Raw genomic sequence first — 27,648 nt, 5'->3', positions numbered from 1 at the left:
TCAGAAGTTCCCAGCCACGGCCACTGTGTAGACCAGCAGAAAGACGGTGAAGGGCAAATGCCTCAACTCCTGTGTCCCATTCCCCAGCTGCATGAAACCACGCCCAGAAACTTGCACCTGTAGAGTCCAGCTCAGAGTCAGATGAGGGTTTTAAGTTTGGAGTTTCAATTTACAAAAGGGAGTGGTGGTGAGGGACAGAGACAAAGAAGGCAGGTTTCAGGCTTAAGGGAATAAAACTCAGAATTGGAAGAATGAAATTAGGCTCAGGAGACCAGCGGTAAAGTAGAGGCCAGGAGAATGGAAACCCCACCAGCCCTCACACCAAGAGGAGGTGCACAGACCTTGAAGTCACAGTGCACGCACAGCCTATGAGAATATCAAAGTCAGTCCCTCAGAAACTTCTACCTAAGTAAGTGGCCCTGCGCCTTGTAATTACCTGAAATTGTCCCATCACCAACCCAACAGAACCCCTACTCAGGACCAGTGATGAGATCAAGATCAGGTCTCTCCTTCTCTTGCGCTGAACCTTTCAGTGCCTCCCATCTCACTCAGAGTCAAAGCCAAAGTCCTCCTCATGGGCTAGCAGACCCTCTGTGATATGCCCTCTCCTTTCCTCTCTGATCATCAGACAAGAGTTTCGTTCGTCAGCATCTTGTCCCATGTCACATCTTCAGACCTACCTACAGCAGCAAGCATCCTTGCCTATTTCCTGCCTTGGCGGAAGAGGGCTCTGCCCTTCTATCCAAGGCTAACTTCTCCAGCTGCTCTTCTTCTCAGTACTTGGCAATCCTTTTACATGTGAATGTACTAAATGCCACTAAATTGTTTACTTTAAAATGGTTTATTTTATGGTGTGTCAATTTTGCCACAATAGAGAAGAAAGCAAATTAAAGACTTCTTTCAGACATATAAAAGCTGAATTATTGTCAGCAGAAAACCTGCACTACAAGAAATGTTAAAGAGAGTTCTCCTCAAGGAAGGATGACACCAGATGGGAATTTGGATCTACGTGAATGAATGACGAGTTCCAGAAATGGAAAATATGTAGGTAAATATAAATTTTTCTCATTTTAATATCTCTTTCAATCATAGTAAACTGTTTAAGCAAAAATATTAACAGCATAGTGTGCGGTTTATAACCAATGTAGACATGAAATGTATGACAACAATAGTACAAAGGACATGAGTGGGTAATTGGAAGTATATTGTTGTAATGTTCTTACATGATACGTGGAATGATTTTAAACCAGTTGAAGGTAGTCAATAATAAGGTAAAATGCGTATCAGAAACCCTAGCTCTAAAAGAAGATATAGTGAGGATAAAATGGAATTCTAAAAATTATTCAACCTAAAAGAAGTCATGAAAAGATAGAACGAGGAACATAGAACACATGGGACAAACAGAAAATAAAGTACAGGATGGTACATTTAAACTGAGCCATATCACTAGCTACATTAATGGTAAATGGTCTTCAGTTAAGAAAATGCTTCAGTTAAAAAGCAGAGAGTGTCAAAGTACATGAAAGGATGCTCAACATCTTTACTCATTAGAGAAATGCAAATCAAAACTACAATGAGATATCATCTCACACCAGTCAGAATGGCCATCATCAAACAATAAATGCTGGAGAGGGTGTGGAAAAAAAGGAACACTCTTGCACTGCTGGTGGGAATGTGAATTGGTACAGCCACTATGGAGAACGGTATGGAGGTTCCTTAAAAAACTAAAAATAGAACTACCATATGACCCAGCAATCCCACTACTGGGCATATACCCCGAGAAAACCATAATTCAAAAAGAGACATGTACCAAAATGTTCATAGCAGCCCTATTTACAATAGCCCGGAGATGGAAACAACCTAAGTGTCCATCATCGGATGAATGGGTAAAGAAGATGTGGTACATATATACAACGGAATATTACTCAGCCATAAAAAGAAACGAAATTGAGCTATTTGTAATGAGGTGGATGGACCTAGAGTCTGTCATACAGAGTGAAGTAAGTCAGAAAGAGAAAGACAAATACTGTATGCTGACACATATATACGGAATTTAAGAAAAAAAAATGTCATGAAGAACATAGGGGTAAGACAGGAATACAGACACAGACCTACTAGAGAATGGACTTGAGGATATGGGGAGGGGGAAGGGTAAGCTGTGACAAAGTGAAAGAGCGGCATGGACATATATACACTACCAAACGTAAGGTAGATAGCTAGTGGGAAGCAGCCGCATAGCACAGGGAGATCAGCTCGGTGCTTTGTGACCGCCTGGAGGGGTGGGATAGGGAGGGTGGGAGGGAGACGCAAAAGGGAGGGGATATGGGAACATATGTATATGTATAACTGATTAAATTTGTTATAAAGCAAAAAATAAAAAAAAAGAGTAGATGGGAGTTTTTTGAGAGGGTCTAGGGATATTAATTTCTTTATGGTTACATGGGGTGCATTTTCTTTCTAAATGTTCATCATTTAAAGTAGTGATCTGTGTACTTATATGTCAATAAAACATTTATTAAATAAAAAAAAGCAGAGAGTGTCAAAGTGGATAAAAAGGCAAAACAAAACATATGCTAAGCATAAGAAACCCACTTTAAACATAAAGATATAGGTCTGGTAACAGTAAAACGATGGATGAAGACATACCGTGCAAACTCGAATAATAAGAGAGTTTGAGTAGCTCTATTAATAGCAGGCAGAGTAGACCTTACGATAAGGAATATGATGGGATGGAGGACATTTGCTAATGATAAAGGGGTTATTTCATGAAGAAGTCATAATAACAGAGCTTCAAAATGTATGAAACAAAACTCACAGAAAAGAAAGAAGTAAAGTAGCAATCAAGAGGAAACTTATCTTAAGTAACAGAACGATACTGCAGAAAATCAGACATAGAAGAGCAAATTTTGATTAATTGCACCTAAATAAGCAGTAGGAAAGAAATAATGAAGATAAGAGCAGATATGAATAAAATGTAAAATGAGCAAATAAATGATAGAGAAAAATCCATGAAACAGAAAGCTTTTGAAAATACCAATAAAACTGATAAAAAACTGTAACCAGGGAATGTTAGGGAAAATGTTTGTGAATAAATTTGCCAATTTAGATGAGATGGACAAATTCCTTGAATGACACAAATCACCAAAACTAACTCAAGAAGAAGTGGGAAACCTGAATATCCCTAAATCTATGAAAGAAATGGAACAGAAAACTCCAGGCCCATATGACTTTACTAGTGAATACTATGAAATACTTAGAGAAGAAATATTACCAATATTACCAAAGTAGAGGAGGGGAAACACTTCTCAAGTCATTTTATGAGGCCAGCATTACAAAATACCCAAACCAGATGAAGACATTGCACGAAAAGAAAACCATAGACCAATATCCTTCAGTAACTTACACACAAAAAACTTAGTTAAATATGAGCAAGTTTAATCCAGCAATATATAAAGAGGACGATACATTACGACCAAGTGAGATTTATCCAAAGAATGAAAGACTGGTTTTGCATTGAAAAATCAATCAAGAGTTATTCATCATATTAACAAAATAAAGGAGAAAAACCATGTGATCATTTCAATAGATGCAGAAAAAGCATTTGACAACATTCAACAACCACTATGATAAAAACTCTCAGAAAACTAGGACTAGAAAGAAACTTTCTTAATCTGATAAAGGCAATCTACAAAAATCCTACAGCTAAAATGATAATGGAGGAAAATATACTTCCCCACCCCTGAACTTGAGAGTAAGGCATGGATGTTCACCACTTTTAAGTATTGTCCTGGAAATCCTAGGCAGTGCACTAGACAAGAAAGAAAAATAAAAGTTATACAGATTGGAAAAATTATCTTTATCTTTATTCAGAGATGACATGTTTGTGTCTGTAGAAAATCCTAAGCAATCTACAAAGAAAGAAACGTGAAATTTAAAAGTCACTATAATTTATAATAGTATCCTAAAACATGAAATACTTAGTGATGCATTTAATAAAACACGTGCAAAACATTTACAGTGAAAACTAAAACCTATTAACAAGAGAACTTAAAACCTATATTAATGGAGAAATGTATCATGTTCATGGCTTGGAAGACCCGGGATTTTTTTCTTTTACTCACGAAAATTTAACGTTTGAAGATTTCCATCACAAAGCAAGATTACACATAGACAAAAATTAGGAAAGCAAACAAATAGAAAATTTGTTAGCAGAGGAAAGAAAAGTAGTACATATGGCAAAATATTCAATCCCACAAGTTACTTATAAAATGATAATTAAAATAGCAAGTGAATACCATTTTATAACTAGTAAATTAGATGTACTAAAATGAACAGCCAGTGCTGACTAGGTTGTAGTCAATGGGTAGACTATATTGGTGACAGTGTGAATTGATGTAATTCTTTTTGGCAAACAATTTGCAATACATTTGAAAAGAAACATACATCTATTGCATGTGATACTGGACATCCTGTTAACACAGCATCTACAGCTTTGTCTCCTTCTCCTCCCACAGTGGACAGAAATAATTCCATATTCAATCTTTCCAAGGTGCCCCACAGTATCAGTTACTGGGTGTTATCTGACATCCTCAGATATATATGAGGATGAAGGATCAGAAATATTAAACCCAGGCCCAGGAACTATGAGTATATATTAGGAAAAGGATACCACAAAGGAGCGAAGACTCAAGTATTAAGAAGAGATTTGGGGGCTTCCCTGGTGGCGCAGTGGTTAAGAATCCGCCAGCCAATGCAGGGGACACGGGTTCGAGCCCTGGTCCGGAAGATCCCACGTGCCGCGGAGCAACTAAGCCCGTGCGCCACAACTACTGAGCCTGCGTGTCACAACTACTGAAGCCCGCGAGCCACAACTACTGAAGCCCTTGTGCCTAGGGCCCGTGCTCCGCAACAGGAGAAACCACCACAGTGAGAAGCCCGCACACCACAATGAAGAGTAGCCCCCGCTCGCCGCAACTAGAGAAAGCCCGTGCGCAGCAACGAAGACCCAACGCAGCCAAAAATAAATTAATTCATTAAAAAAAAGAATATATTTTTAACATATCCTGCTGGTCATCAAGAAGATAAGAGCAATTCCAATTTTTTTGGAAATGGCCGAACGATATGAATAGGCTAGTTACAGAAAAGGAAATCCCCAAAGGTCGCAAGGCTATAGTAGGAGTGGAGACGGGTACAGCCATAGCAGAGAGCAGCGTGGCATGACTGAATCCAGTGACGTCTGCCCATCCCTAAAGCCCAGCAATTCTGCTCCTGGGAACTTGCCACTGGTCCCCTTAGTGGGTATGTATGAGGCTGTCCATCAGGTATTTTTCGCGGAGGCGGGAGTCAGAGCCCCCTAGACGTCCCACTGACCCTCCTTCTGCCCTTGTTTCAGACCCTCAGGTGGGGCTGGTTAATTCATGAGTTTCCTCTTGTGATATGGACGACAGCAGAAGCCAACAAGCTAGACCCTTGCTCAGTACGTTCTCTGGGCTTTTCCCGCACATGTCCAACCAGTGTCCACGCCTACTCACTACCTACCCACGTGAGTCCAATTCTGCACTGATGGTTTTTTTTTTCCCCCAGTGATGATGATTAAAACCTATTTGCTAAACCTAAAACTAAAAAACTATGAGAATGTCTGCTCACGGCTCCCGCTTTGCAACTCCCACAGGGAAACGTGGGACAGAGAGCTCATTGAGTCTTCCGTAAGTGACTGTGAGGCGTTAATTCCCACCTGGCTTTTGTACAAGACCACGGCTCGGCCTCCCTAGTCCGGCTCCCTACTGCCCATTATTCAGAGAAGCTGGCCTGCTCTCCTTTCCTCGTGTTTATATGTTAGTCTGGTGTGAATTGTAATCACTTCTGTACTCTCTGCTTTCTCCCGAAAAAAGTATGTGGCTTTACAAATTGGACCACGCGAATCATTTCCTCTGCAAGGAGTTCACTGACACCATCCACTCACACCTGCCGCCTGTCCTTTTCCACTCCTTTCAAATAGGTCTAGTTTACCATCTGCAGCCTTTGACACATCTCCCTTGACATGTTTTTCAACCTAAATACCAGCTTTATTACTGATAAAACTGATTGGGGGACTTCCCTGATGGTGCAGTGGTTAAGACTCCATGCTCCCAATGCAGGGGGCCTGGGTTCGATCCCTGGTCAGGGAACAAGATCCCATGTGCATGCCACAACTAAGAGTTCGCATGCCACAACTAAGAAGCCTGTGAGCTGCAACTAAGGAGCCTGCCTGCCACCACTAAGGAGCCCACGTGCCACAACTACAGAGCCCGCCTGCCACAGTCAAGGAACCCGCGAGCCACAACTAAGACCCAGCACAACCAAATAAATAAATAAATGCATTAAAAAACAACAAGAAAAACTAACTCATTGGGGGTACTTCCCTGGTGGTCCAGTGGGTAAGACTGCGAGTTCCCAATGCAGTTCCATCCCTGGTCGGGGAACTGGATCCCATATGCCGCAACTGAGGAGTTCGTATGCCACAACTAAGGAGTCTGCACGCCGCAACTAAGTCCCACATGCCGCGGAGCAACTAAGCCCGTGCGCCACCACTACTGAGCCTGCGTGCTACAGCCCGTGAGCCACAACCACTGAGCCCACGCACAGCAACGAAGACCCAACGCAGCCAATAAAGAAATAAACAAACAAACTGAAAAAATACTTAAAAAAGAAAGCACAGGTGCAGATGTCGAGTAGCCAGAGGGAGGACTCTGGTGGGTTCCGTGGCTTGGCCCCTTGCCACGTACTCCAACCTCGGTCCGGTGAGGCCTCTTCTACCACACGCGCTGGAGAAATGAGAGCTGCGTTTCCCCGGCCCCTTTGGAACTAGCGTCCTGGGCGAGGTCCAGGCGTGGCCAGCTAGTTGCCCTCACGTGTGATGTGGGGGGCAAAGCGAGATGGAAGTCTGCTTCTGGGTGCTCTTCCTGTGAGTCACAGTGACACGGTTTCCGTGTGAGTACTAGCAGAGTGTCCGTGTGTGCTGGGACGCACGGTGCGGCCCTGGGGGTGTGCTGGGCCACCTTGGACCTGCTGGCGACAGCCGAGCAGGAGCGTGTCTTTGCGGCCAGGCACTCAGTGACGTCGTGTTGGCGGCCTGCAGTCAGTCGGCTGTGGTGGGAGTGGGTACAGCGTGGAGATCAGCAGATGCAGCGCCCCTGCTGCATCTGGAGAGCCGTTGTTAAAGCTTCACCAGTGCAGCACTGGCCGCCCGGGCGAGGGCGCCTACTGAGTGAGCGTCCACCTCGGGGCAGCCTCTGGGGCCGAGGGCAGGGCTGCGGAAGGACGGTAACCAGCCCAGCAGGTGGAGGAGTGGCCTGGAAACAGCCGAGAGGAAGCCAGACCGGCCCGTGTCACCTCCTGGCCCTGGGACGCGAGGGACCGGGCCGGCCCAGGGGCAGGAGGGTCCACACCACTGGCAAGGACAGCAGGGAGCACGAGGAGGGGGAGGGGCACCCGAGAGGAGGTGGAGTGAAAGTAGAATTAGCATCCATCACCACAGCGGGTGTCACCGCCACAGCTCCTTTGATTCCAGGCGCGTCCTCAGGGCGCTTGGGGTTGACTGGCGTTAACCCACAGAATCTTCGTTTCCCCGTTTGCGTCCCGGCCCGCAGCTGGGGGACCTGTGAGGCCTTGGCTGGCGCATCTCTCAGGACAGCTGAGGTGGATCATCTCTCCGTCAGGAAAGATGCTGTTTCTGTGTTCGGTCAGGTAAGTCAGTGGCGCCCCGCTAAGAATACTCACGGGAACCTAGCCCGGGTTAGCTGAGCAGTGCTGGCCTATGGCCGGAGCGTCCAGTCCCTGCCCCTCCCCCTCCCCTCCCCCGGTTCACCCATGGAAGCCCTAACCCCCCCATGGGATGGACTTTGGAGGCGGGCCTTTGGGAGGTAATAGGGTCTGGACGAGGTCATGCGGGTGGCGCCTCCATGATGGGGTCAGTGGAGACACCCACCAGCCCTGACCTCCCCACTCAGCGGAGACCCCGCTGCTTGGAGGTCCTACGCTTCCCCTGCTGTTTGTGGTTTACTCTGGGCTTTACCGGGGGGAGGGTCGGGGGGCTATGGGGGTGGGTGGGTGGCCCTTATTGCCTGGGGCAGATGGTTTGGGAGACGGTTCAAGGCCTTGGGAGTGGAAAGGCGTCATTCCTGTCTCGGTGGTGACTCCGTGGGCACTCGGCACCCGCTCCACGCCGCCCAGGCCCCGCCGGGGGGGCCAGTCTGCGCAGGCGCATCCGGGGCGCGCGAAAGGAGCGGGGCTTCACGGCAGAACCGAGTCCGTGCAGCCCAACGGGGTCTCCGGGGCGGCCCGTGGGGGTCAGGGCGGCAGCCAATCGGGTGCCGGGAGGCGACCTCAGGGGTGTGTGCGCAGGCGCCCTGGGCGTCCTTGGGCAGAAGGGGCGTGGCCTCGTGAGGCGCTCAGGCTCTCCTCTGCTCTTAGAGGGACGCACAGCGGCCATGCAGGCCCCGGGGGATGGCGGCGCGGTAGGTGCAGGGGGCCGAGTTGGCCAGCAGAGCTCCGGAACTCCTGGTTACCAGAGTCGGTCGGGTAGCCCTGAAGGCGAGGGTGGTCCTCGGCGCCCGGAAGCCCCCCGTGGGCCTGGCAGAGGAGGAGCAGCGACGGGAGCGGCTGCTGCAGGTCCCCAGGGTGGGCGGGCACCACGTGCCCTAAGAGCTGGTGGAGATGCAGCGTTCGCGGCTGTAGGGCCTGGAAGCAGACGGCTGGTGTTGTATCCTTTCCGTGGAGCCTCCCTGGGCTGGGGCAGCGGTGCGGTGGCAGGGTACATGGCGGCCGCCTGTGGAGGGGACGGAGGGGAGCGCAGGGCGCAGTCAGGGGCAGCAGGGGCGGGCAGCCCTGCAGGAAAGGGGATTGTCAATGCCTGAGGAGCCTGGGGGGTGGGGAAGGACCGAAGGGTTAGGGAGGCAGCTCCGGGCGGTCTCATCCTGGGGCAAAAACGGGCCTCTGAGGTGTGGGCAAGCCCGAGATACCAGCAAATTCAGTGGCGGATGGTGCCTTAACCACGTCTCCCCCAGCAAGCTCATAGTGCTCTTCCGATCCCCGCTGGAGGCACACATGGCCCGCAGAGCTCTGACCCCAGATGCCCAGCGTGACCAAGGCATGATTCGGAAGGAATATAGAGTGAATGGCAATGCCCTAGATATGTGAGTTCTAGAAGAGTCTGCCGTGGGCGGGGGTGGGGTGGGGTGGGGTCGGTGGCAGGTGCTGGGATCTGATCTCTGTCTTAAGAGTGCTGCGATGGGGGCGCTGACGGGCTTGGTATACGGAGGGGCCTGGGGGCTGGTGCCCTGGACCTACATGAGCGATCTCCCCTTTAACCTGATTTTCCTTTCCCCTCACTTGTAGTACGTGGACTGCTGAAGACCTTGAGCTCTTCCAGATTTCCATCAGCTCCTCCCTCGATCAGCTTTCCCTGGTGATTCGGAATATTCAGCACCTTGGGCCCTCGCCTCCCTAAAGGCTACGCGAAGGAAAGGGGGCTGAGGCCTAACCTTGTGTCCCCTACTAGGCAAGGCTTAGGGAATTCAAACTTGAGTAATCACCACTTTGTTATTTGGGTTTAATTTTTTGCCAGTACTGGCCCTTGGTATCTCTTGGTTCACTTGTTTTGTTTCCCTGCGGCTCGAGGAGTGGGATGCTTCAATGTGTATTACTGCAGAAAATAAAACTAGGCCACTGTTTTGTGTCACAGTTTCTTCTCAGCTAATGCATTTCTGGATTTTTTATCTTTGTCCTCGTGTTGGAGGGAAGGTTCTGGAATTCAGATATTCCAGTAGTACAAGGTAATTGAAGACAGTTTAGGAAAATGAAAAGCCCGATGTCCAGCACTAAATACTGTCAACGTTCTAGAACGATTTTTTTAGTTGCACTTGCACAGTAAATGTATAACGGTATGCAATGTAGAAGTCATTAAGGTTAGCATTAAATTTTTTCCTGACTTTTTTTCATTTAACATACTAGCTTTTCCACATTCTAAAAACTCTTCAAAAATATGTTATTGAGTGGAGGTATATAAGATGCACCATAATGTAATCATTGAACATTTAAGTTGTTTTCAATTTTTTCATTACTATGGTTAACGATTCAGTGGAATTCATGTATGTAATTCTTTCCATGAATGATTATTTCCTGAAAGTATATTCCAAAAGTTGGAAATATTGATCTAAATGTTTACTTTTCTATTTCTTTTTTGAGACTCTTGATCACAGGGAATTCCCTGACAGTCCAGTGCTTAGGACTCCGTGCTTCCACTGCAAGGGGCACGGGTTCCACCCCTGGTTGGGGAACTAAGATCCTGTAAGCCACGCGGCATGGAAAAAAAAAAAAAAAGAGCGGGAGAGAGAGAGAGGAAACAGACTGTCTTTAAAAAAGGAAAGACTCACAGTTTCTCTTCAGAAAATACACCTACTACCGGATTTCTGGTTTCCCAACATCCTTGTCACAATCGGCTTGGTTTCCTACTAAAATTAAAAACTTAGTTTGCACAAGAAGAGAAAAACCCTAGGCACAGTAAAAGAACAATGTTGTGGCTGACTGGACTTGTTTCAGATCAGTGCAGAAAAGTGCTGGGACAAGAACAATTAGTTGAGCGTTTGGGCAGGTGGAGTTAGCTCCTCTGATATCTTTTATCCTGTGATCTTGCTAAACTCACTGACTAGTTCTCCTCACTCGTGTAGATTGCATTCGGTTTTCTACATAGACAATCATGTTGTCTGCAGATAAAGTTTTACTTCTTCCTTTCCAATTGGGATGTCTTTTATCAATTGATCTGTCTCCTCCTAATGGGTTGGATTTTTCTGAATCTTAGCATACCCTTTTCCTTGGGTGCTGGGTACTTTTCTTCCTAGGTATATTCCAGAACTTCAAAAAATCTAATATTGTTAACTTCCTGGGAAACAGTTTGGTCCTTTTGAGTCTTGCCTTGAGACTTTCTGGGTGGGGGCAGAGCAGCTTTTAGTTTTCCACACGATTGAGACAAGATCCGTCTGAGTACTGTATATGATGTCACCCGAGTTCCGAGTTTCCGCTAGTGGACCCTCCGCCCTTGGGCACGGTTCTGTCCCTGTGCCGCTGTGTCCTCTCCAGTCCTCCACCCGCCAACTCCGGCTGCGTGCGCTCTGCGATCCACCCCCGAGACCCGGGGAGGCGGCTGGACTCGGTCCGGACGGTCCGTGTAGACAGCAAGCTGGGGCAGCTGCACGGCTCACCTCTTTGGGGTCTCAGCTCCCAGAGGTCACTGACGGTCCTCCCTCACCCGAGGCCCAGTTTCTTCACAGCCTGTGTTTCATAACTTTTGGCTGCGTTTAGGGGATTCTTTCAAGCCAGTGCGGGGGAGATCCGGTCCCTGTTCCTGCATGTGCGTGAACGGAGTCCGCCGGCACAGAGCCCAGAGAGCTCTGACAGCGTGGGCTGGAGGGAGGGCGATGCTGGTGCTGGGGATGGTGGCGGTGGGCATGGCGACGACGGTGATGATGGAGCATCTCCCCTGCCAGCACGCAGCAGCTCTGGTGGCTACGCTGATCCTGCCTTTCAAAATAGAAGTCAGATCACGTCTCCCCTGCCTAATTCCCTTCAGGGCTCCATTCTCACCCAGAATATAAGCCAGAGGTCCTTGTAATGGCCAGCAAGTCCCCACATTCTAATCTGTGAATCCCCCATCGCCTCTCTTACCTCCTCTGCTCTCTTGCTCACTCCATGCCAGCCACGCTGGCCTCTTGCCTGTGCCCTCAACGTTCCCGGTTTTCTACTGACTTAGGGCTTTTGCACAGTCTGTTCTCCCTGCCTGGAATGTGCTCTCATCTCCTTCGAGTCTGCCCAGATCTCGTCTTCTCGGCCTACTTCTTCCTGAGGCCACCAACAGCCCATCCTCTTCCTGCTGTTCTTTTCCATACGACTCATCACCTTCTACAACACAGTATAATTTACAAATTGACTTTTTATTTCCTGCCTCTTCCCAATAGAGATAACCACTATTCTGACTTCTACCACCATAGAGTATGAAAGTGAATTAAAAGTCTCATGTTGAAGAACAAAAAAATGGAAATGATTTAAAATTTCAAGACGGATATAAAACAGTTAGGATGCATTTGTTTATACAAAGGTAAACAAAAGATAAAACTCATTGAAATGGAGGTTTTGACCATGAAACAAAGACCAGAACAACAGTGCTGGATGGAAGCCAAATGGCTGTGATAAGGCAGAGGGGACGCGTCCCATGGATTGTTCTGCCTTCCCCATGGAGCTCCCCCAGGAACCGATGTCTGTAGGCGGCGGTGGCAGAGTGGGGTCAGGTTCGTCATCATCCTCGTGGGGCTCCAGTGACCTGGCAGCCTTGATTGTCCCCGAGGCTCTCCAGCCCCCCTCTGCCATCGGTGAAGTGCCCGTGGCGCGGAGCCTGCGTCTCAGCTCTGCTGTCTCCCATCGGGCCCCCTGCTGCGGCCAGCACCACTGCCACTCTCTCTCAGTTGCAGAAAATAAAAACTAAATTTATAAAAACAAATGACAATTAAAATAAGGAAATGATAACAATAAATGCAATTTAAGATCAAGGAAAATAAAGAAGTAGAAAGCTGGAAACTTAGGGAACTGTCTGGTGAAGTAAAGGGGCCAGAGCACGAGGGGCCTGGGGCTCAGAGACCTTTAGGTCAGGTTTCCCGGCCCCTGCTTCCAGGTTAGCCTAGTGGGCCGACCTGCTCTCCTTTAGGCCAAGGGCTCGGCCTGGAGTGTGTGTCAGGAAAAAGCGTTCATGGTAATCAGCCTCGTACTTGACCAGGGTGAGGAATTTCACGTGGCTTCTCCTCCTCTCTCTCAGCACCAGGACTCCCGTTGGCTGTAGGGTTTCTGCTTTGGGCCTGTTTTCCCCAGACCTGAGCCCCTGCTATTCTGGTTGTCTCTGCCTCACATCGTGGCCTAGAGATGCTGCTGGCCTGGCAGCCAGGGCAACTGGGAGTCTCAGCCATAGGGAAAAGGGAGGTGGTGGCACAAGAGACCCCCTCTGGGGAGAAGCAAGCTGGGCGCTGTTGCTTTTTAATGTCAGTAATGACAACGGTTGTGTTATACGTGGTAACTGGCAGAGCCGGTAAGTTTACTGCCAATTATCGAAGCTAGCTGCTGACCCAGATGTCAAGATGTGGTTTGGCTGAGCAGAAGCAGTACTTCTTACAGCCACCTGCTCCACTGTTTGCAGCAAAGTGACACGGATGTAGGTCATTCCATGTGAGTCAGGTTAAGTCAGCTGTATTTGAAAATGGCAATGAAGTCTATTTCCACTTATTCAGGTTTCAAAACGTGTCCCGTAGTCTTTCAGATGTCATCACTTAAATAAGAGGGCACTTAGGTCACGATTCCTCTCCTTATAAGACTTTTATTAATGCCAGACATGAAATAGTAAAAACATAGTGAATTGTTAAAAATCTGCACGGTTGTGGATACAAAGGTGGTTTGAACGGGGACCGAGGAGGAGGCCTTGAGAGGGGGAAGCCAGGCCTAAGGGGAGCCATCAGTCTCGACCCGGACCCAACGGCCACGATTCAGCTGCTGCTTGCTGCGTGGTGAAGTGGCCTGGACACAGTCCCCAGGGTCACACCATGCCCTTGTAGCCAGGCTGTGTGCTGGGCCTCAGGGCTCCTCCCTCCCCAAGGAAAGCTTAACTCCCAACGTTCCTGGGCCTGTGGATTTAGGCTTGAGTCCCTTCGGTCCCCCTTTCTGCATGGCAAAACGCCTGATCTGGAAGTATTTCCTAATGAAAGGAGACGGAAGGAAACGAAGCCAAAAAGGAGCTACAGAAAATAATGCGAGATTAATTGCTGCACTGTCCTGTTATGTTGATTCCCAAATCTTCTAGAAAGGTGTACTCTGCACAGTGTACAGACATGCCATGTGTACTTGAGTTGGAGTGGTATCTGGGATCATTTCTGTTAAAAAAAAAACCCCACAAAAATCCCTCAGACCCCATCAGAATCATAGCCCTCTATTACACGTGGATTATCTCTGCCGGAAAACAAGATTTGGCCGGCATCGCTGTGATTTACGGTGCCTTTCTCAGGAGCATATGCTGCCGTCAGCTCCAAAACTACCTGTATTTTGTGTCCCTGAATCATTATGCCTTCGTGTAGCCATCCATTAGCAGTTTTTAGCAAAGCAAGACATCATCCCATCCACCCTGGAAATGAGGGTGAAGTCATATTTTTTTAAATCCCTAATCACTTCCAAACAAGTCACACTGCTCAAGTGTCTATTGTTTCGTGCAGTAAGTATGTCCCTGGAAATGTTTTGTAGAAACAGATTTTTGTTTTTTGGTCAACTGGATGACATTTCACTGCCGACAAAATTTCAGCTGCATTTACTATTCCAATCTCTCTTCAATCTGGTGAGGTTCTTGACACTTGGACGTACAATTTTTCTGCACTGGCCTTTGTCAGGCAATCAGTGAGCTAAACACAGGTGGCCCACACATAAGGAAGCCACCATCTACGGGAACTGGCCGTCTGTAGCCCTGGATTCTTGCCTGAGGCTCTGTGACTCCTTGCAAGTCACAGAAGGAAGAAGGCAGCTCTTTACAGGCTCTGGCCGTGGAGCAGGCCGTAGGCTCAGGGAGCCCTCTCGTGGCTCCATCCAAACTCACTAAGGACTCTTAACTCAGTTAAATCCCTTGGCAATTGGCCCCCATCTTGCTCTGGGAAGAAAATGATGTCACCAGACCGTGCTGCTTTGAACATCAAAATTACTTCTTTTATGGTCTGGAAAACCAAGACTTTGGCACTTACCTTCGGAGCAGTTTGAAACCCTGAAACCCTGCAGCAAAGCCTACAGGTGCCCTGCCTAACCCTGGCTGCCGCAGACCTGCCCGCCTATTTGATGCATCCTCGTATATAAGCCACCGTGGCAGAACAGTGGGCCAGAACCTGCCTACTACCCAGTTGGCGAGGTTTGTCTTCTGGCTGCAGGTGCTCAGAAGGATTGGGAATGGGCGTTAAGCAAAACTCCAAGCCCAGTCGAGCCTGTTGTCTGCGTCCCCTGAACCCCAGCGCCCCATAAAGGAAGGAGTGACAAGATGCCTTCATTGCCTGCGGGGAACGTGTGCAGTCTCAGGGGCTCGTCACCACTAAAGCAGAAGGGAAAATTAGCCAGGAAACCTGAGACTTGAAGTCACCGGCGTTTGGTCTGTTTTTTGGCTTTGTTTTGGATCATAACTGTCACTCAGAAGCTTGAGTGCAGCACAGGATGGCCAGGGATAGCTTTCCCCGAGGTGGCAAAGATTCTTCTGCCAGCATTAGCCAGCTCACGGGACACACACGGCAAGGGGACCATGTGAACCAAGAACGGATTTCACACTGACTGTCGGGAGGTGTCTCTAATGGTAACTGCTGATTATGTTAGAGTGCCCTGTTTGAAGACCATACAAAGAAACCCTGGCTCGACAGGCATACCTTTCAAGTATACAAGCACCTGCTCGAGATCCTATGAAAGGGACAGGAGATGATGAGTCATCCCGTGTCTGCACGTGTTTCCCACGCGTCTCCGAAGTTACCCTAAGCGACGGACGCAGCCTTAAGACGGCGGAAGGAGCCTGACTTGCTGTCTCACTCCATGAGTCATCTTGGGTCAAGCGTTCCCCTCTCTGGTGCTTGGTATTGTTTTCCTCAAAGTGGGAGCGGTGATCTCCGCCAAGCCTAGCTTCCGAGGTCTCTGAGGGGAAGAGATGAGACGATGCGTGTGAAAGCATGCCAGGAAAAGGCCAACAGCAGTGGGACGCCCAGCCACAGGTGGCTGCTCAAGCACGCTGTCCTTAGAGCCACCAGTGTCATCTGATAGGCCCATCACGGACCTCGGGACTCAAGGCTCCTGTCACTCGCATTGTCTTTCTGCCACCATCACTAGGCTTGGTGTCTTGCACTGTGTCTTCAGGGGTGAGGACAAGATGGTGTCCAGGCGCATCTCTCCTAGGGTCATTTATGATTCCAGTGGAAGCACAGGAGAGAGATCGAAACTTCAGGCGTTGGAGTCAAAAGATGTCATCCTGTTGGCTCCAATCTGCACGTCAAGGGCTCCACTGGAGAAGATTTCTAATGCCACTTTTGCTTTGATTGTTCCCACCCTGCCCGAATGGAGTCTTCTACATCCCAGTCCACCGGCCTGAGGCTCGGCAGGGGCAAGTGTGGCCGGTGACAAGGGCTGGCCTCCCTCAGAGCCCCCTGCCCGCAGCCCAGCCCCGTCACACTTTGGATTGCCTCTCGTCCGTCCACTCCTGCTTTGTGCTCTGGAGAGCTTGCGTCTTCTGCTCATCCACTTGGACATAGTCTACTCTTTGCTCCTCTGAAAAGAGAAGTTTCTGAAGGGGGAGAAGAAAAAGGTTTCATTCCATCAAATTTAAAAATTCGGCACAACGTCAGTCAGTCTCTGGTGGATTACAGTGTCGAGTATTGGCTGGCCCTCCCCCCTGGGTCGTCACTTGCAGAAACGTCATGCTGCGTGTGAACGTGTGTAAATCTCTCCTCACCTCTGCTCCCTTCAACTTGGCTCTAGCCAGCTGACTCGCCTTGGCCAATATAATGTGCGTGGGGTGACGGGTGCCCCTCCTAAAGAGAAGACAGGCGTCCTGTGATCCTGCACTCTCCCGTTTTCCCCTGCCACGACGCCGGCATGCCTCACGTGGGGACCGTGATGGACTGTCCCACAGGCCACAACTGAGAAGCCTTTGCGGTCGAAAGCCGCAGAGATTCGGGGCTTGTCTTCACTGCACAGCTGACCAGAGCTGACTAATGCACCGTCTGGGCTTATCTGTCTATCCTGCTGACCAGCTTTGCTGGAGTATCATTTTAGGTGTCTGGAATGAAATGAAAGGTAAAGGAGAAGTGGGAGGTCATTCAGCCAAAGGGAAGGGAAGCCCCCCAGACTCTTTTTTTCTCCACACGCACAAAGTGAAATTATACTGTATATTCTGTTCAGCAGGTGATTTTTCTCATCAAACAATACATTGTTAGCGCAGTCTAGACTATGACCATCCCGTGCTAAAAACTATTTAGCTGTCGTCCACTGCTTACCAGCCATTCATTCCATGGCTTCCCCTGGGCAGTGAGTGACACCGGTCAATGGCTAAGGTCCCTGACATGTATTAACTCACTTAATCCTCACGACAGGCTTCAACGTAGGCGTTATTTCTGCTGAGCACTCCACAGACAAGAATGCCGCTCAAAGGAGTCAAAACTGCCCAACCTGGCACTTGAGGCCCTTTACGGAGCTGTTTCAAAGCCAGCTGAGAGCTCCGTCACCACTCCCCAGAGTCTAGCCAAGCGGGACTGTTACTTCTTTCCTCAGCAGGCCCTTCCTATGGCTGGACTACACTCTACCCCACCCTCATCTCTGCCAGAGCAATTTCTCAGCAAACCTTACGGTCCAAGATTTGAAGAGCACGAATACTACATACATTTACACATAGACGTGCAAAGAACCCACCCCCGAGGGAAATACACCAGGACTTCTGGGAGGCAGAATTAGGGCTGATTTTAAGATTCTTCACTGTACGTGTCTGTAGGTTTAAGACTTTGCAAGGAGAACATCCATGGTGGAATCATCCAAACAAAATCCAAACCGAAATGGGATCTCCTGGCAAGTCTCAGACTCAAGAGTACTTCCTACCTGCTGCACAGGGGCTGGTGACGCTGAGTTGAAGTCCAGGGCTAAATAGTCCAGGCTGAATTTCCTCGTCCACGTCAGAGCTCCACTGCTCAGCAAGTTGGCTTCTCCGTGCTCCTCCTAGAAACCAACGTCACAGGATGCGGGTTACCAACTTCTGGCCGGGCTGGCCAGGGGAGGAGCAGCTGCCGTTGGACAACAGCGGCCCGATGAGTCCCGTGCAGCTCAGCCTGCACCTCGGAAGGAGAGCTGGCTTTGAAATACAATACAGCCCATTTGGCCTGCACAGGAGGCTATGCCTTCATTCACCATTGAAGCAGTCGGCCAAAATCTGCCCCAAGAAGAAATCATTTTAGGGATCTGACAGGCCCATGATACCTTAGAGACTTTAAATCCTGAAAAGGTCAATCACACTTATGAAAGCTTTAGTAAAGACATCCCAAATGCATTTAAAGATACTTTATACAATACAAACAGTGATAACGTGTGCAACACACACCCATGGCATCACCATCCAGCTTCAGAATATACCACCACTACATGACACACACGGCCCATGCCGAGGGCCCCCTTCTACTGCTGCCTTCTTGCCCCCCAAGGGGGTGAGTGCTATCTTGAACTTGGTGTTTACCACTTTTCTTTTCAAAGATGGTTTTATGAATGTCCTTAAGTGGCCTACTGTTTTGTTTTGCCTGTTTTGAACTTTTATCAGTAGAACCGTATTGTATGCACTTGTGGTGTCTTCAATTTGCGCTCCATTTACATACTTCACATTCACCCATGTCAATGCCCTGTTTCATTCATTTTCCTTAGCATACATGATTCCATTGCATAATTTATTTAACTGTTCTACCAACAACAGACATTTGAGTTGTTTCCAGTTTGGCGGCTCTTACAAGCAATGCTGCTGTGAGCATTCATGCACCTGTGGAAGAACTTCTAGGGTGTCCCTGGGATGTGGGCCCCTTCAACTTGACTATCACCAGCCTGATATGTCGAACATGGTATTTTACTGTGATTTGATTTTCCACGCCCTTGATAATTTAATTAATTGGCCATCCTTTCATATGTTTATGGGTCATTTATTTTTTTCTCTTCTGTGAATTATGTGTTTAGGTTTGTTTTTGTTTTGCTAACTTTTATACTGAAGTGCTTGTATTTTTCTGATTTTCCTCCGTACTTCCTCACACATCTAAGAGACTAATCATTTGTTGGTTATGTGTGTTGCTAATAGCCCATCACAGTCTACAGTGGGTTTTTCTTGGTATTTTTTAAATTAAGAACTGTTCTCGCTTTCAATGTAATATATCAATATTTTCCTGAGGAGCTTGCTCTTGTATTTTGTTTAAAGAATTCTTCCTATGCTGAGGTTGTAATTTGTTTTCCCACATCTTCTTCTAAGTTATAAAGTTTTGTCCTTTACATTTAAGCAATAATCTAGCCTCAACTGATTTTAACATGTGGTGGTGACCCGGGGATACAATTAATTCCCTTTTGTTCTGTTTGTATCCCACATGGGCAACCCTCCTTTCCCCAGTAATGCAGCCTCTGCTCACATATCACGTTCCCATATGTGAATAGGTGGTCAGTTCTACTGAATATTTTTGCTGCATCTGAGACAATCACATCACTTCTCTCCTTTAGCATGTTAATGTGCTTGAGTGACTTGATAGATTCCTTTAATTTATGGTTGTAACAGCTCATCTCTCAGGGAATATTTGTAACAATAGATTTTTTTTCTTATTTATTTATTTATTTTTAGTTTCTGCTTTATAACAAATTTACTCAGTTATACATATACATATGTTCCCATATCCCCTCCCTTTTGCGTCTCCCTCCCACCCTCCCTATCCCACCCCTCCAGGCGGTCACAAAGCACCGAGCTGATCTCCCTGTGCTATGCGGCTGCTTCCCACTAGCTATCTACCTTACGTTCGGTAGTGTATACATGTCCATGCCGCTCTTTCGTTTTGTCACAGCTTACCCTTCCCCCTCCCCATATCCTCAAGTCCATTCTCTAGTAGGTCTGTGTCTTTATTCCTGTCTTACCCCTATGTTCTGGAGATGGAAGCAACCTAAGTGTCCATCATCGGATGAATGGATAAAGAAGATGTGGCACATATATACAATGGAATATTACTCAGCCATAAAAAGAAACGAAACTGAGCTATTTGTAATGAGGTGGATGGACCTAGAGTCTGTCATACAGAGTGAAGTAAGTCAGAAAGAGAAACACAAATACTGTATGCTGACACATATATATGGAACAATAGATTTTTTTAAAAATGTTTCTCCTTCTGGCATAGTTTTCATTTCCTCCAGTCCGTTTGTTTGGTTTCTGTCTTTATGCTAGAGCTTCCCTGAGATGTCTGACCAAATCATTGGCTGTCTGCTCACATTTAAGTGTGGAAGACCAAAACGCTGATCTGGTGGTGCTTGTCAGCTGTGGGGTTCACTGCAAGGTGACCTAGCTGGACGATTTTCTTGGGGAGCCCCTAATATTATGACCCATGTCTCGCCTCTTGGGCTGCTCAAGTAGGTCAGAGAACTGTCTTCGAATCTCTAGACCCAAGGGTAAAGGTCTGGTTGTCAACATTCTGGGAGAGAGCCACTGGAAAAGGGTTTGGGAAAGGCTCGTGTATCTACTGTGCATATTTACTTACATTGTTTTTAGCCTAGTATTCTTGGTCAGATGTGTCTAGCACCCCACAGGGCAGAGACCCCTTGTTTTACTCTCTCCAGAGACTACACTTCATCTTTTGTGTGGAGTAGGAGAGGGGAAGCCACAGTGGTCAGCCTCCGGGGAGTGGTGCTTAGGCTATTCACATATTTGTGCAATCATCACCTCAATGTTAGATTATTTTCATCACCCCAAAACGAAATCCTGCACCCCTTAGCCATCATCCCCTAGTCCCACTATCTCCCCAAGCTCTAGGCAACCACCACTAATCTAATTTCTGTCTCTATAAATTTGCTATTCTAGACATGTGATACAAATGGAATCATACAATATGTGGTTGTGATACTGTGATTTACAAGAAATATATATTTGGTCATTCAGATGACCAAATATTTATTTCTCATATATAGTTGGTCTTCAGTCCACAATTCCTGGGTCACAGCTCCCAAAACCCTTCGAATTTCCTAAGTGTTGAGAATGACAGAGATGTCTCACTATAGGAACGAGGTGACTTTCAGGTGGCACCTAACAACGTGCCTCCTGCTCGCCAGGAGAACCAACCATGAGATCACAGGCTTGGAAATTGCAGTCCCACTCCCCGGCTCCCACCCGATCTCCGGGGAGTGGGGAGGTGCTGGAGCTTGACTCAATCACCAACGGCCAATGATTTAACCAGTCATACGGTATCATGAAGCCTCCATAAAACCCAAGAGCACTGGGTTCAGAGAGCTTCTTGGTTGGTGAACACCTGGAGGTGCTGAGAGAGTGGCCCCTGGTGACGGCGTGGAAGCTCTGGGCCCTTTCCTCATGCCTCGGCCTGTGCATCTCTTCCATCTGGATGTTCATCTGTATCCTTTATCATATCCTTTTATAATAAACTAGTAAATGTTAAGTAAGTGCTTCCCTGAATTCTGTGAGCTGCCCTAGCAAATGAGTCAAACCCAAGGAGGGGGACATGGGAACCTCCAATCTGTAGCCAGTCAGTCAGAAGCACAGATAACAACCTGGGATTGTGACTAGCAGCTGAAGTTGGAAGGGGTGGGCAGTCCTGTAGGACTGAACCCTTAACCTGTGGAATCTGATGCTACCTCCTGGTAGAAAGTGTCAGAATTGAGTTGAATCCTTGGACACCCTGCCGGTGTCCGAGAATTGCTTGGTGTTATGTGGGAACCCACCCCAACCAACACACACACACATCCTGGAATTGGGTCCAGAAATCCCAAAGAGTGGTCTTTTGTGACTGGCTTCTTTCACTCAGCGTATTGCTTTCAGGGTTCATCCTTGTTGTTTCATGGATATCTGATTTCATTGTATGGCTGCATAACATTCCACTGTGTAGCCAGACCACATTTTATTTACCCATTCATCACTTGGTGAACATTTCGGTTCCTTTCACTGGTTGGCCATTATGAAAAACGAGGCTATGAACATTCACGTGCAAGATTTGGTTGGACTTATTCTTGCTTAGGATTTTTTAACCTGCATGAATGAGTGAGATTGCTATAAAGTTTTCTACTTATGTTAGTGCTATTTGTTTTGGTATCAAGTTATTTTAGCTTTATAAAATAAGCTGGGTAATATTTCCTCTTTTTGCCATTCCCTGGAGGTGCTTATATAAGACTGCAATGATCGCTTCCTTCTGATAGAAAGTTTCTGTAAAGTCTTGGGGGCCTCGTGATCCTTTGTAGTAAAAATTTCCCTACGTATTCAGTTTCCCTAATAATTTGTGTTTTCTGTTTTTACTTGAGTCAGTTTTTGTTTTGGTTTTGGTTTTGGTTTTTGGTTTTGTTTTTGTGGTACACGGGCCTCTCACTGTTGTGGCCTCTCCCGTTGCAGAGCACAGGCTCCGGACGTGCAGGCTCAGCGGCCATGGCTCACGGGCCTAGCCGCCCCGCGGCATGTGGGATCTTCCCCGACCGGGGCAGGAACCCGCGTCCCCTGCATCAGCAGGCAGACTCTCAACCACTGCCCCACTAGGAAAGCCCCCACCTGGTCATTTTTAAATAGTATCTTGTGACTCAGTCCAACTTTCAACTCCTCATCTTATTTTTTAAATATATAAAACATAGTTATTTTATATGTGAAATCTAATATTTCTAATAATGACTTACTTCCTTATGTGATTTTATTTTTTGTAATTCCTACTGATTCTCAAGATTTGCAATTTCTCAATATTTTTGGCCTGAGAGATCCCCTTTCCTTTCTTGGCAGTTGAGTTTTGGATTTAAAAAATACATTTAAAACTATATTCTCTACCATTTTAAGATTATTTTTATATGGTGGTCATGTGGTTTTCACGGTACCTTGCCTACTGAAGTGCTTCATCAAATTTTAAAACATAGAACAGGGACTTCCCTGGTCGTGCAGTGGTTAAGAATCCACCTGCCAATGCAGGGGACACGGGTTCGAGCCCTGGTCCGGGAAGATCCCACGTGCTGCGGAGCAACTAAGCCCGTGCGCCACAACTACTGAGCCTGTGTGTCACAACTACTGAAGCCCGCGAGCCACAACTACTGAAGCCCTTGCACCTAGAGCCCCTGCTCTGCAACAAGATAAACCACTGCAATGAAAAGCCTGCACACCTCAACAAATAGTAGCCCCCGCTCGCTGCAACTAGAGAAAGCCAGGGTGCAGCAAAAAATATATATATAGAAAGAAAGAAAAAGAAGAAGAAAGCTGGAGGAATCACACTCCCTGATTTCAAACTATACTATAATCAAAGTACTGCGGTACTGGCAAAAAAACAGACACATAGGTTAATGGAACAGAATAGACTCCATAAATAAATCCATACTTGTATGGTCGATTAATCTACGACAGAGGAAGCAAGAATATACAATGGAGAAAAGACAGCTTCTTCAATAAATGTTGGGAAAACTGGACAGCTACATGCAAAAGAATCAAACAGGACTACTTTCTCACACCATATACAAAAACAAATTCAAAATGGATGAAAGACAAATACCAGACCTGAAACCATAAAACTCCCAGAAGAAAACACACAGTATATTCTTTGACATGGGTCTTAACAATATTTTTTGGTTATGTCTCCTCAGGCAAGAGAAAGAAAAACAAACAAAAAATAAATAAAAGGGAGCACATCAAATTAAAAAGTTTTTGCACAGCAAAGGGAACTATCAGTAAAACAAAAGGGCAGCCTACTGAATGGGAGAAGATATTTTCAAATGATACATCTGACAAGAGGTTCATAACCAAAATATACAAATAACAAATACAAATCAACATCAAAAAAACAATCTGATTAAAAAATGGGCAGAGGACCTGAATAGACATTTTTCCAAAGAAGACATACCTGTGTCCAACAGATAGATGAAAAGATGCTCAACATCGCTAATCAGCAGGTAAATGCAAATCAGTACCACAATGAGACATCACCTCACACCTGTCAGAATGGCCATCATCAAAAGAACACAAGTAACAAATTTGGTGAGGATGTGGAGAAAAGGGGACCCTCCTAAACTGTTGGTGAGAACCTAAAGTGGTGCAGCTGCTATGGAAAACAGTATGGAGGTTCCTCAATTAAAAATATGATTCAGTAATTTCACTTCTGGGTATTTATCCCCCCCAAATACAAAAACACTAATTCGAAAAGATACATGCACTCCCATGTTCACTGCAGCACTATTTACAATAGCCAAGACATGGAAGCAACCTCAGTGTCCATCAACAGATAAATGGACAAAATGTGGTATACGGATGTGTATATATATATGTGTGTGTGTGTGTATATGTACATTTGCATATATATATATATATATATATATATATATATATATAGAGAGAGAGAGAGAGAGAGAGAGAGAGAGACACACACAATGGAATGTTACCCAGTAAAAAAAAAAAATCTTGCCATTATGACAACATGGGTGGATCTAGAGGCTGTTATGCCAAAGTGAAATAAGTCAGAGAAAGACAAACGCTACATGATCTTACTCATACGTGGAATCTAAATAAAACAAATACAAAAACCAAAAAGCAGGGGTTTCCTTGGTGGCACAGTGGCTAAGAATTCACCTGCCAATGCAGGGGACACGGGTTTGAGCCCTGGTCCGGGAAGATCCCACATGCTGCAGAGCAAGTAAGCCCATGCACTACAACTGCTGAGCCTGCGCTCTAGAGCCCACAAGCCAAAACTACTGAGCCCACGAGCCACAACTACTGAGCCCGCAAGCCACAACTACTGAAGCCCATGCACCTAGAGCCCGTGCTCCACAACAAGAGAAGCCACCACAATGAGAAGCCCGTGCACCACAATGAAGAGTAGCCCCCAATCACCGCAACTAGAGAAAGCCCGCGTGCAGCAATGAAGACCCAATGCAGCCAAAACAAAAACAAAAACAAAAACAAAAACAAAAAATGGAAACAGACTCATAGATACAGAGAACAAATGGGTGGTTGCCATAAGGGAGGGGGTGAGGAGTGGGCGGAAAAAGTGAAGGGGATTTGGAGGTACACACCCCCATTATATAACCCATGGGAATGTACTCTACAGTGTAAGGAACAGGATCAATAATATTGTTGTAAGTCATGGAGGGACAAATGCTTACTAGACTTATCATGGTGATCATTTCATTCATGTATGCAAATGTCAATCATTATGTAGTACACCTGAGACAAACAAAATGTTGAACGTCAACCATATTTCATTAAAAAATAAAGTAGCTAAGGAAGAATAGGTGACTTTAATAAAACAAAACTTGTATTTCAGCCCCTAGCCTAAATTTTTACATTCAGATAAGAACTTGTCCTCAAAGAGAAAAAAATTATGCATATGATTATGTGCAAAATCGAAACTGAATCATATTAGTTCTGTCTACCAAATGGGTTGTTTTGTGGAACAAGTGAAATAATGTAAATCAAAGTCATTTGAAAATATCATATTACTGAATTTAAAACACACAATTGAATGAGGTGGGAAGGCTTTAAATTCATTTATGTGGTGGTTCCCTCAGAGCTACCTTCCTTCAGCCAGTTTTCTGGGCTCTTAATCTACTGGGTCATATTGCCTAGTAATGTACAGAGAGAGTCATTAATCAATGACTATATACAGGCAAGAAAGCAATCCTGAATTATGCTGTTAATGAAACACTGGTCTTTCTCACAACCTCAAAGATCAGAAATAACGGTTAGTGTCTGGAATGACTCTGCACTTGCTTCTATGAGGCTATAGATTCACTTCCCTTCTCTGTTCTCTGGAGACAAAGCACAGCTGGGCAGTATCTTTTATAAGAGTGTTTTCTTCTAGAGGTTTCCCAAGGGCCATTACTAAGTGTGAAAAATATTGGGAATACCACAGCAGACTGGATATGAGTCACTTTCCACCTGCATATGGGTACTCACAGAACAATCTGTCAAATAGAAAGGCAAAATGAAGCATTTAATTGCTGCTTCACTGGAGATGACTGTTTTGAGAATTGTAAATGCCTGTTATTGTCACGTATAGGAAGGCAGAGTTCTCTTCTGAAAAGTATATAGTCTCAGTGCCTTGAACACTGTCCTTCTAAGATCTGTTTTTCAAAATTTCATAGTTTAAACAGAGATTCTCTCTAGAGTTCCCTACATTTTAAAGTTCTGGCTAAAGGGCCTGATAATTGCCAGAGGTGCTAAAAGACCCTCTTTCTCTTCAGTAACCCATTCTCAACAGAATCCAAAGTAGAGAGAATGGAAGGGACAACACAGGGCAGGAGGAGAGATTGAACCATAAATCGTTCATCAAAGGATCGAGATATCGGGTCTCTGTGCACTCTGGGCCACAGAAAGACTCTACCAGGAGTCTCCAGAGACTAGACCCATCCATGACCCGGGACACTGGGCCACCCTCCCAACGGGACTCTAAGTGATTTATCTTTGGTAAAGGTTCGGAGGCAGTCAGGGCAGGGCTACCCGGTGGTGTGGTGGACGGGAACATCCAATGTGTGAGTTTTCACAGCTTAGACTCTGGACATACAGGGAGCTACAAAGCTACTGCGGTCAAACACGATATCCCAGCCATGGTGAAAAGAACCGCTAGCATTTCCATTTTCCCATTACACGTTGCAGCCCTGGGTACACTTAAAACTGTGGCCTCAAAATGGTACGAGGAGCTGAATATCGCAGGAAAGAAAACCGACTTCATAACAACTTGTTCCCCGTCTGGAAAACATTGTAAGCTGGTATTACAGTCAAGTAATTGTTTTAAGATTGCACGGGACTTTCTGAATGCTATGTTTCCTTTATAGTGAACTGATAAGAATATAGATTGGGGTGAAGAATACGAAGAGTGTGAAAAATATAGGATTACCATTTGCATGTAGCTTTGTTCCTCTTCTCTGGAAACACAATTGGCAAAAAATCTTGCAGAATTAATACCATTTCTTTCTGGAGAGAGAAAGCTGGTTCGATTGCTAAGAACAGAAATATAGATGAGGTCAAAGCAATGTCTTACAGCTGCTCTGAAAGCCAGCCAAGAACTGACATGGCCCCTCTGGGGTTTCGGCCCTCGCCCCCGCTTCCCCATGCAACCTCCTCCTGGCCAAAGCAATTCCTGAACCAGGAGAGAGACTACCCCACAGCTGCCATCCTGCTATGGGGCAAAGGGTTCCCAATTCTCAAAGGCTATTTTTTTCCAGGCCCTCCATGTGACACAGCTCATGAGCTTTCTAGAAAGAGACCAAGGCATCATATCATTTAGAGAAAAACAAAACAGAACAAAAACGCTCCTTTGAGGCTCTCTTCTTTCCATTCAGAGTAACCAGGAAAAGTAAGGAAGTGTGGTCATTCCTTTGATAGGATGAGATCAAGACTACAAATCCACTTTCATCATACTCCCAAGTCAGAAGCAGAGGCCAAGGCTCTGTACTTCTGTCTGGAAATGTAGTTCACTGCAGAATTCTGCTTTACAGAGCCACTGTGTCCTGCGGCATATAGGGTGAACTAAGAAACTCCCAGGCCAGGCTCAGGACTCTGAAATTCCTACAAGGACTCTGAAATTGCTACAAGGTGAGATGAGAGAGTGCAGATACATTTTGGGGTTTGTCTACTGAGCCCATGTGAATTGGGATTGAAAAAGAACTTTCTCTGTTGGTACTAGGGTTGTAGCATGTAAATAAGGATCTAAGGGACAGCTATCTCAGGCCGTGAGGATTGTGCAACAGAGAAGCAGACGTGAGAGACAGGTTCCCAGCAGCACTCTCATTCCCGATTCCATTGTCCTGGGAGACTCACTTATGGTCCTTCCTCTGTGACCTACAAAACACTTCCAGCTCGAGATAATAAATCCCATCCCTTGTTCGGCTTAAGCTAGA

The 27,648-nt window shown here is 46.4% G+C and overlaps 1 protein-coding gene across 1 annotated transcript in view; it reads right to left on the bottom strand.

Annotated features, from left to right (window-relative positions):
* Positions 1-15,747: 15,747 nt before the first annotated feature.
* Positions 15,748-27,648, bottom strand: part of LOC308610019 (GRB2-associated-binding protein 3-like) — a gene marked incomplete at its 5' end in the record, with an annotated part of 55,151 nt that continues 43,250 nt past the window's right edge. The window contains 3 exons of the mRNA XM_081259288.1: positions 15,748-16,360; positions 17,668-17,784; positions 26,646-26,748. Of these exons, the coding sequence (XP_081115414.1) occupies positions 16,244-16,360; positions 17,668-17,784; positions 26,646-26,748 (337 nt within the window). The 3' untranslated portion in view covers positions 15,748-16,243. The remainder of the gene's footprint in view (positions 16,361-17,667; positions 17,785-26,645; positions 26,749-27,648) is intronic.

This window comes from Mesoplodon bidens (assembly GCF_964165515.1).
Source record: "Mesoplodon bidens genome assembly, contig: HAP1_SCAFFOLD_159, whole genome shotgun sequence".
NCBI lineage: Eukaryota > Metazoa > Chordata > Mammalia > Artiodactyla > Ziphiidae > Mesoplodon > Mesoplodon bidens.
This window is presented reverse-complemented; position numbering and strand designations above follow the sequence as displayed.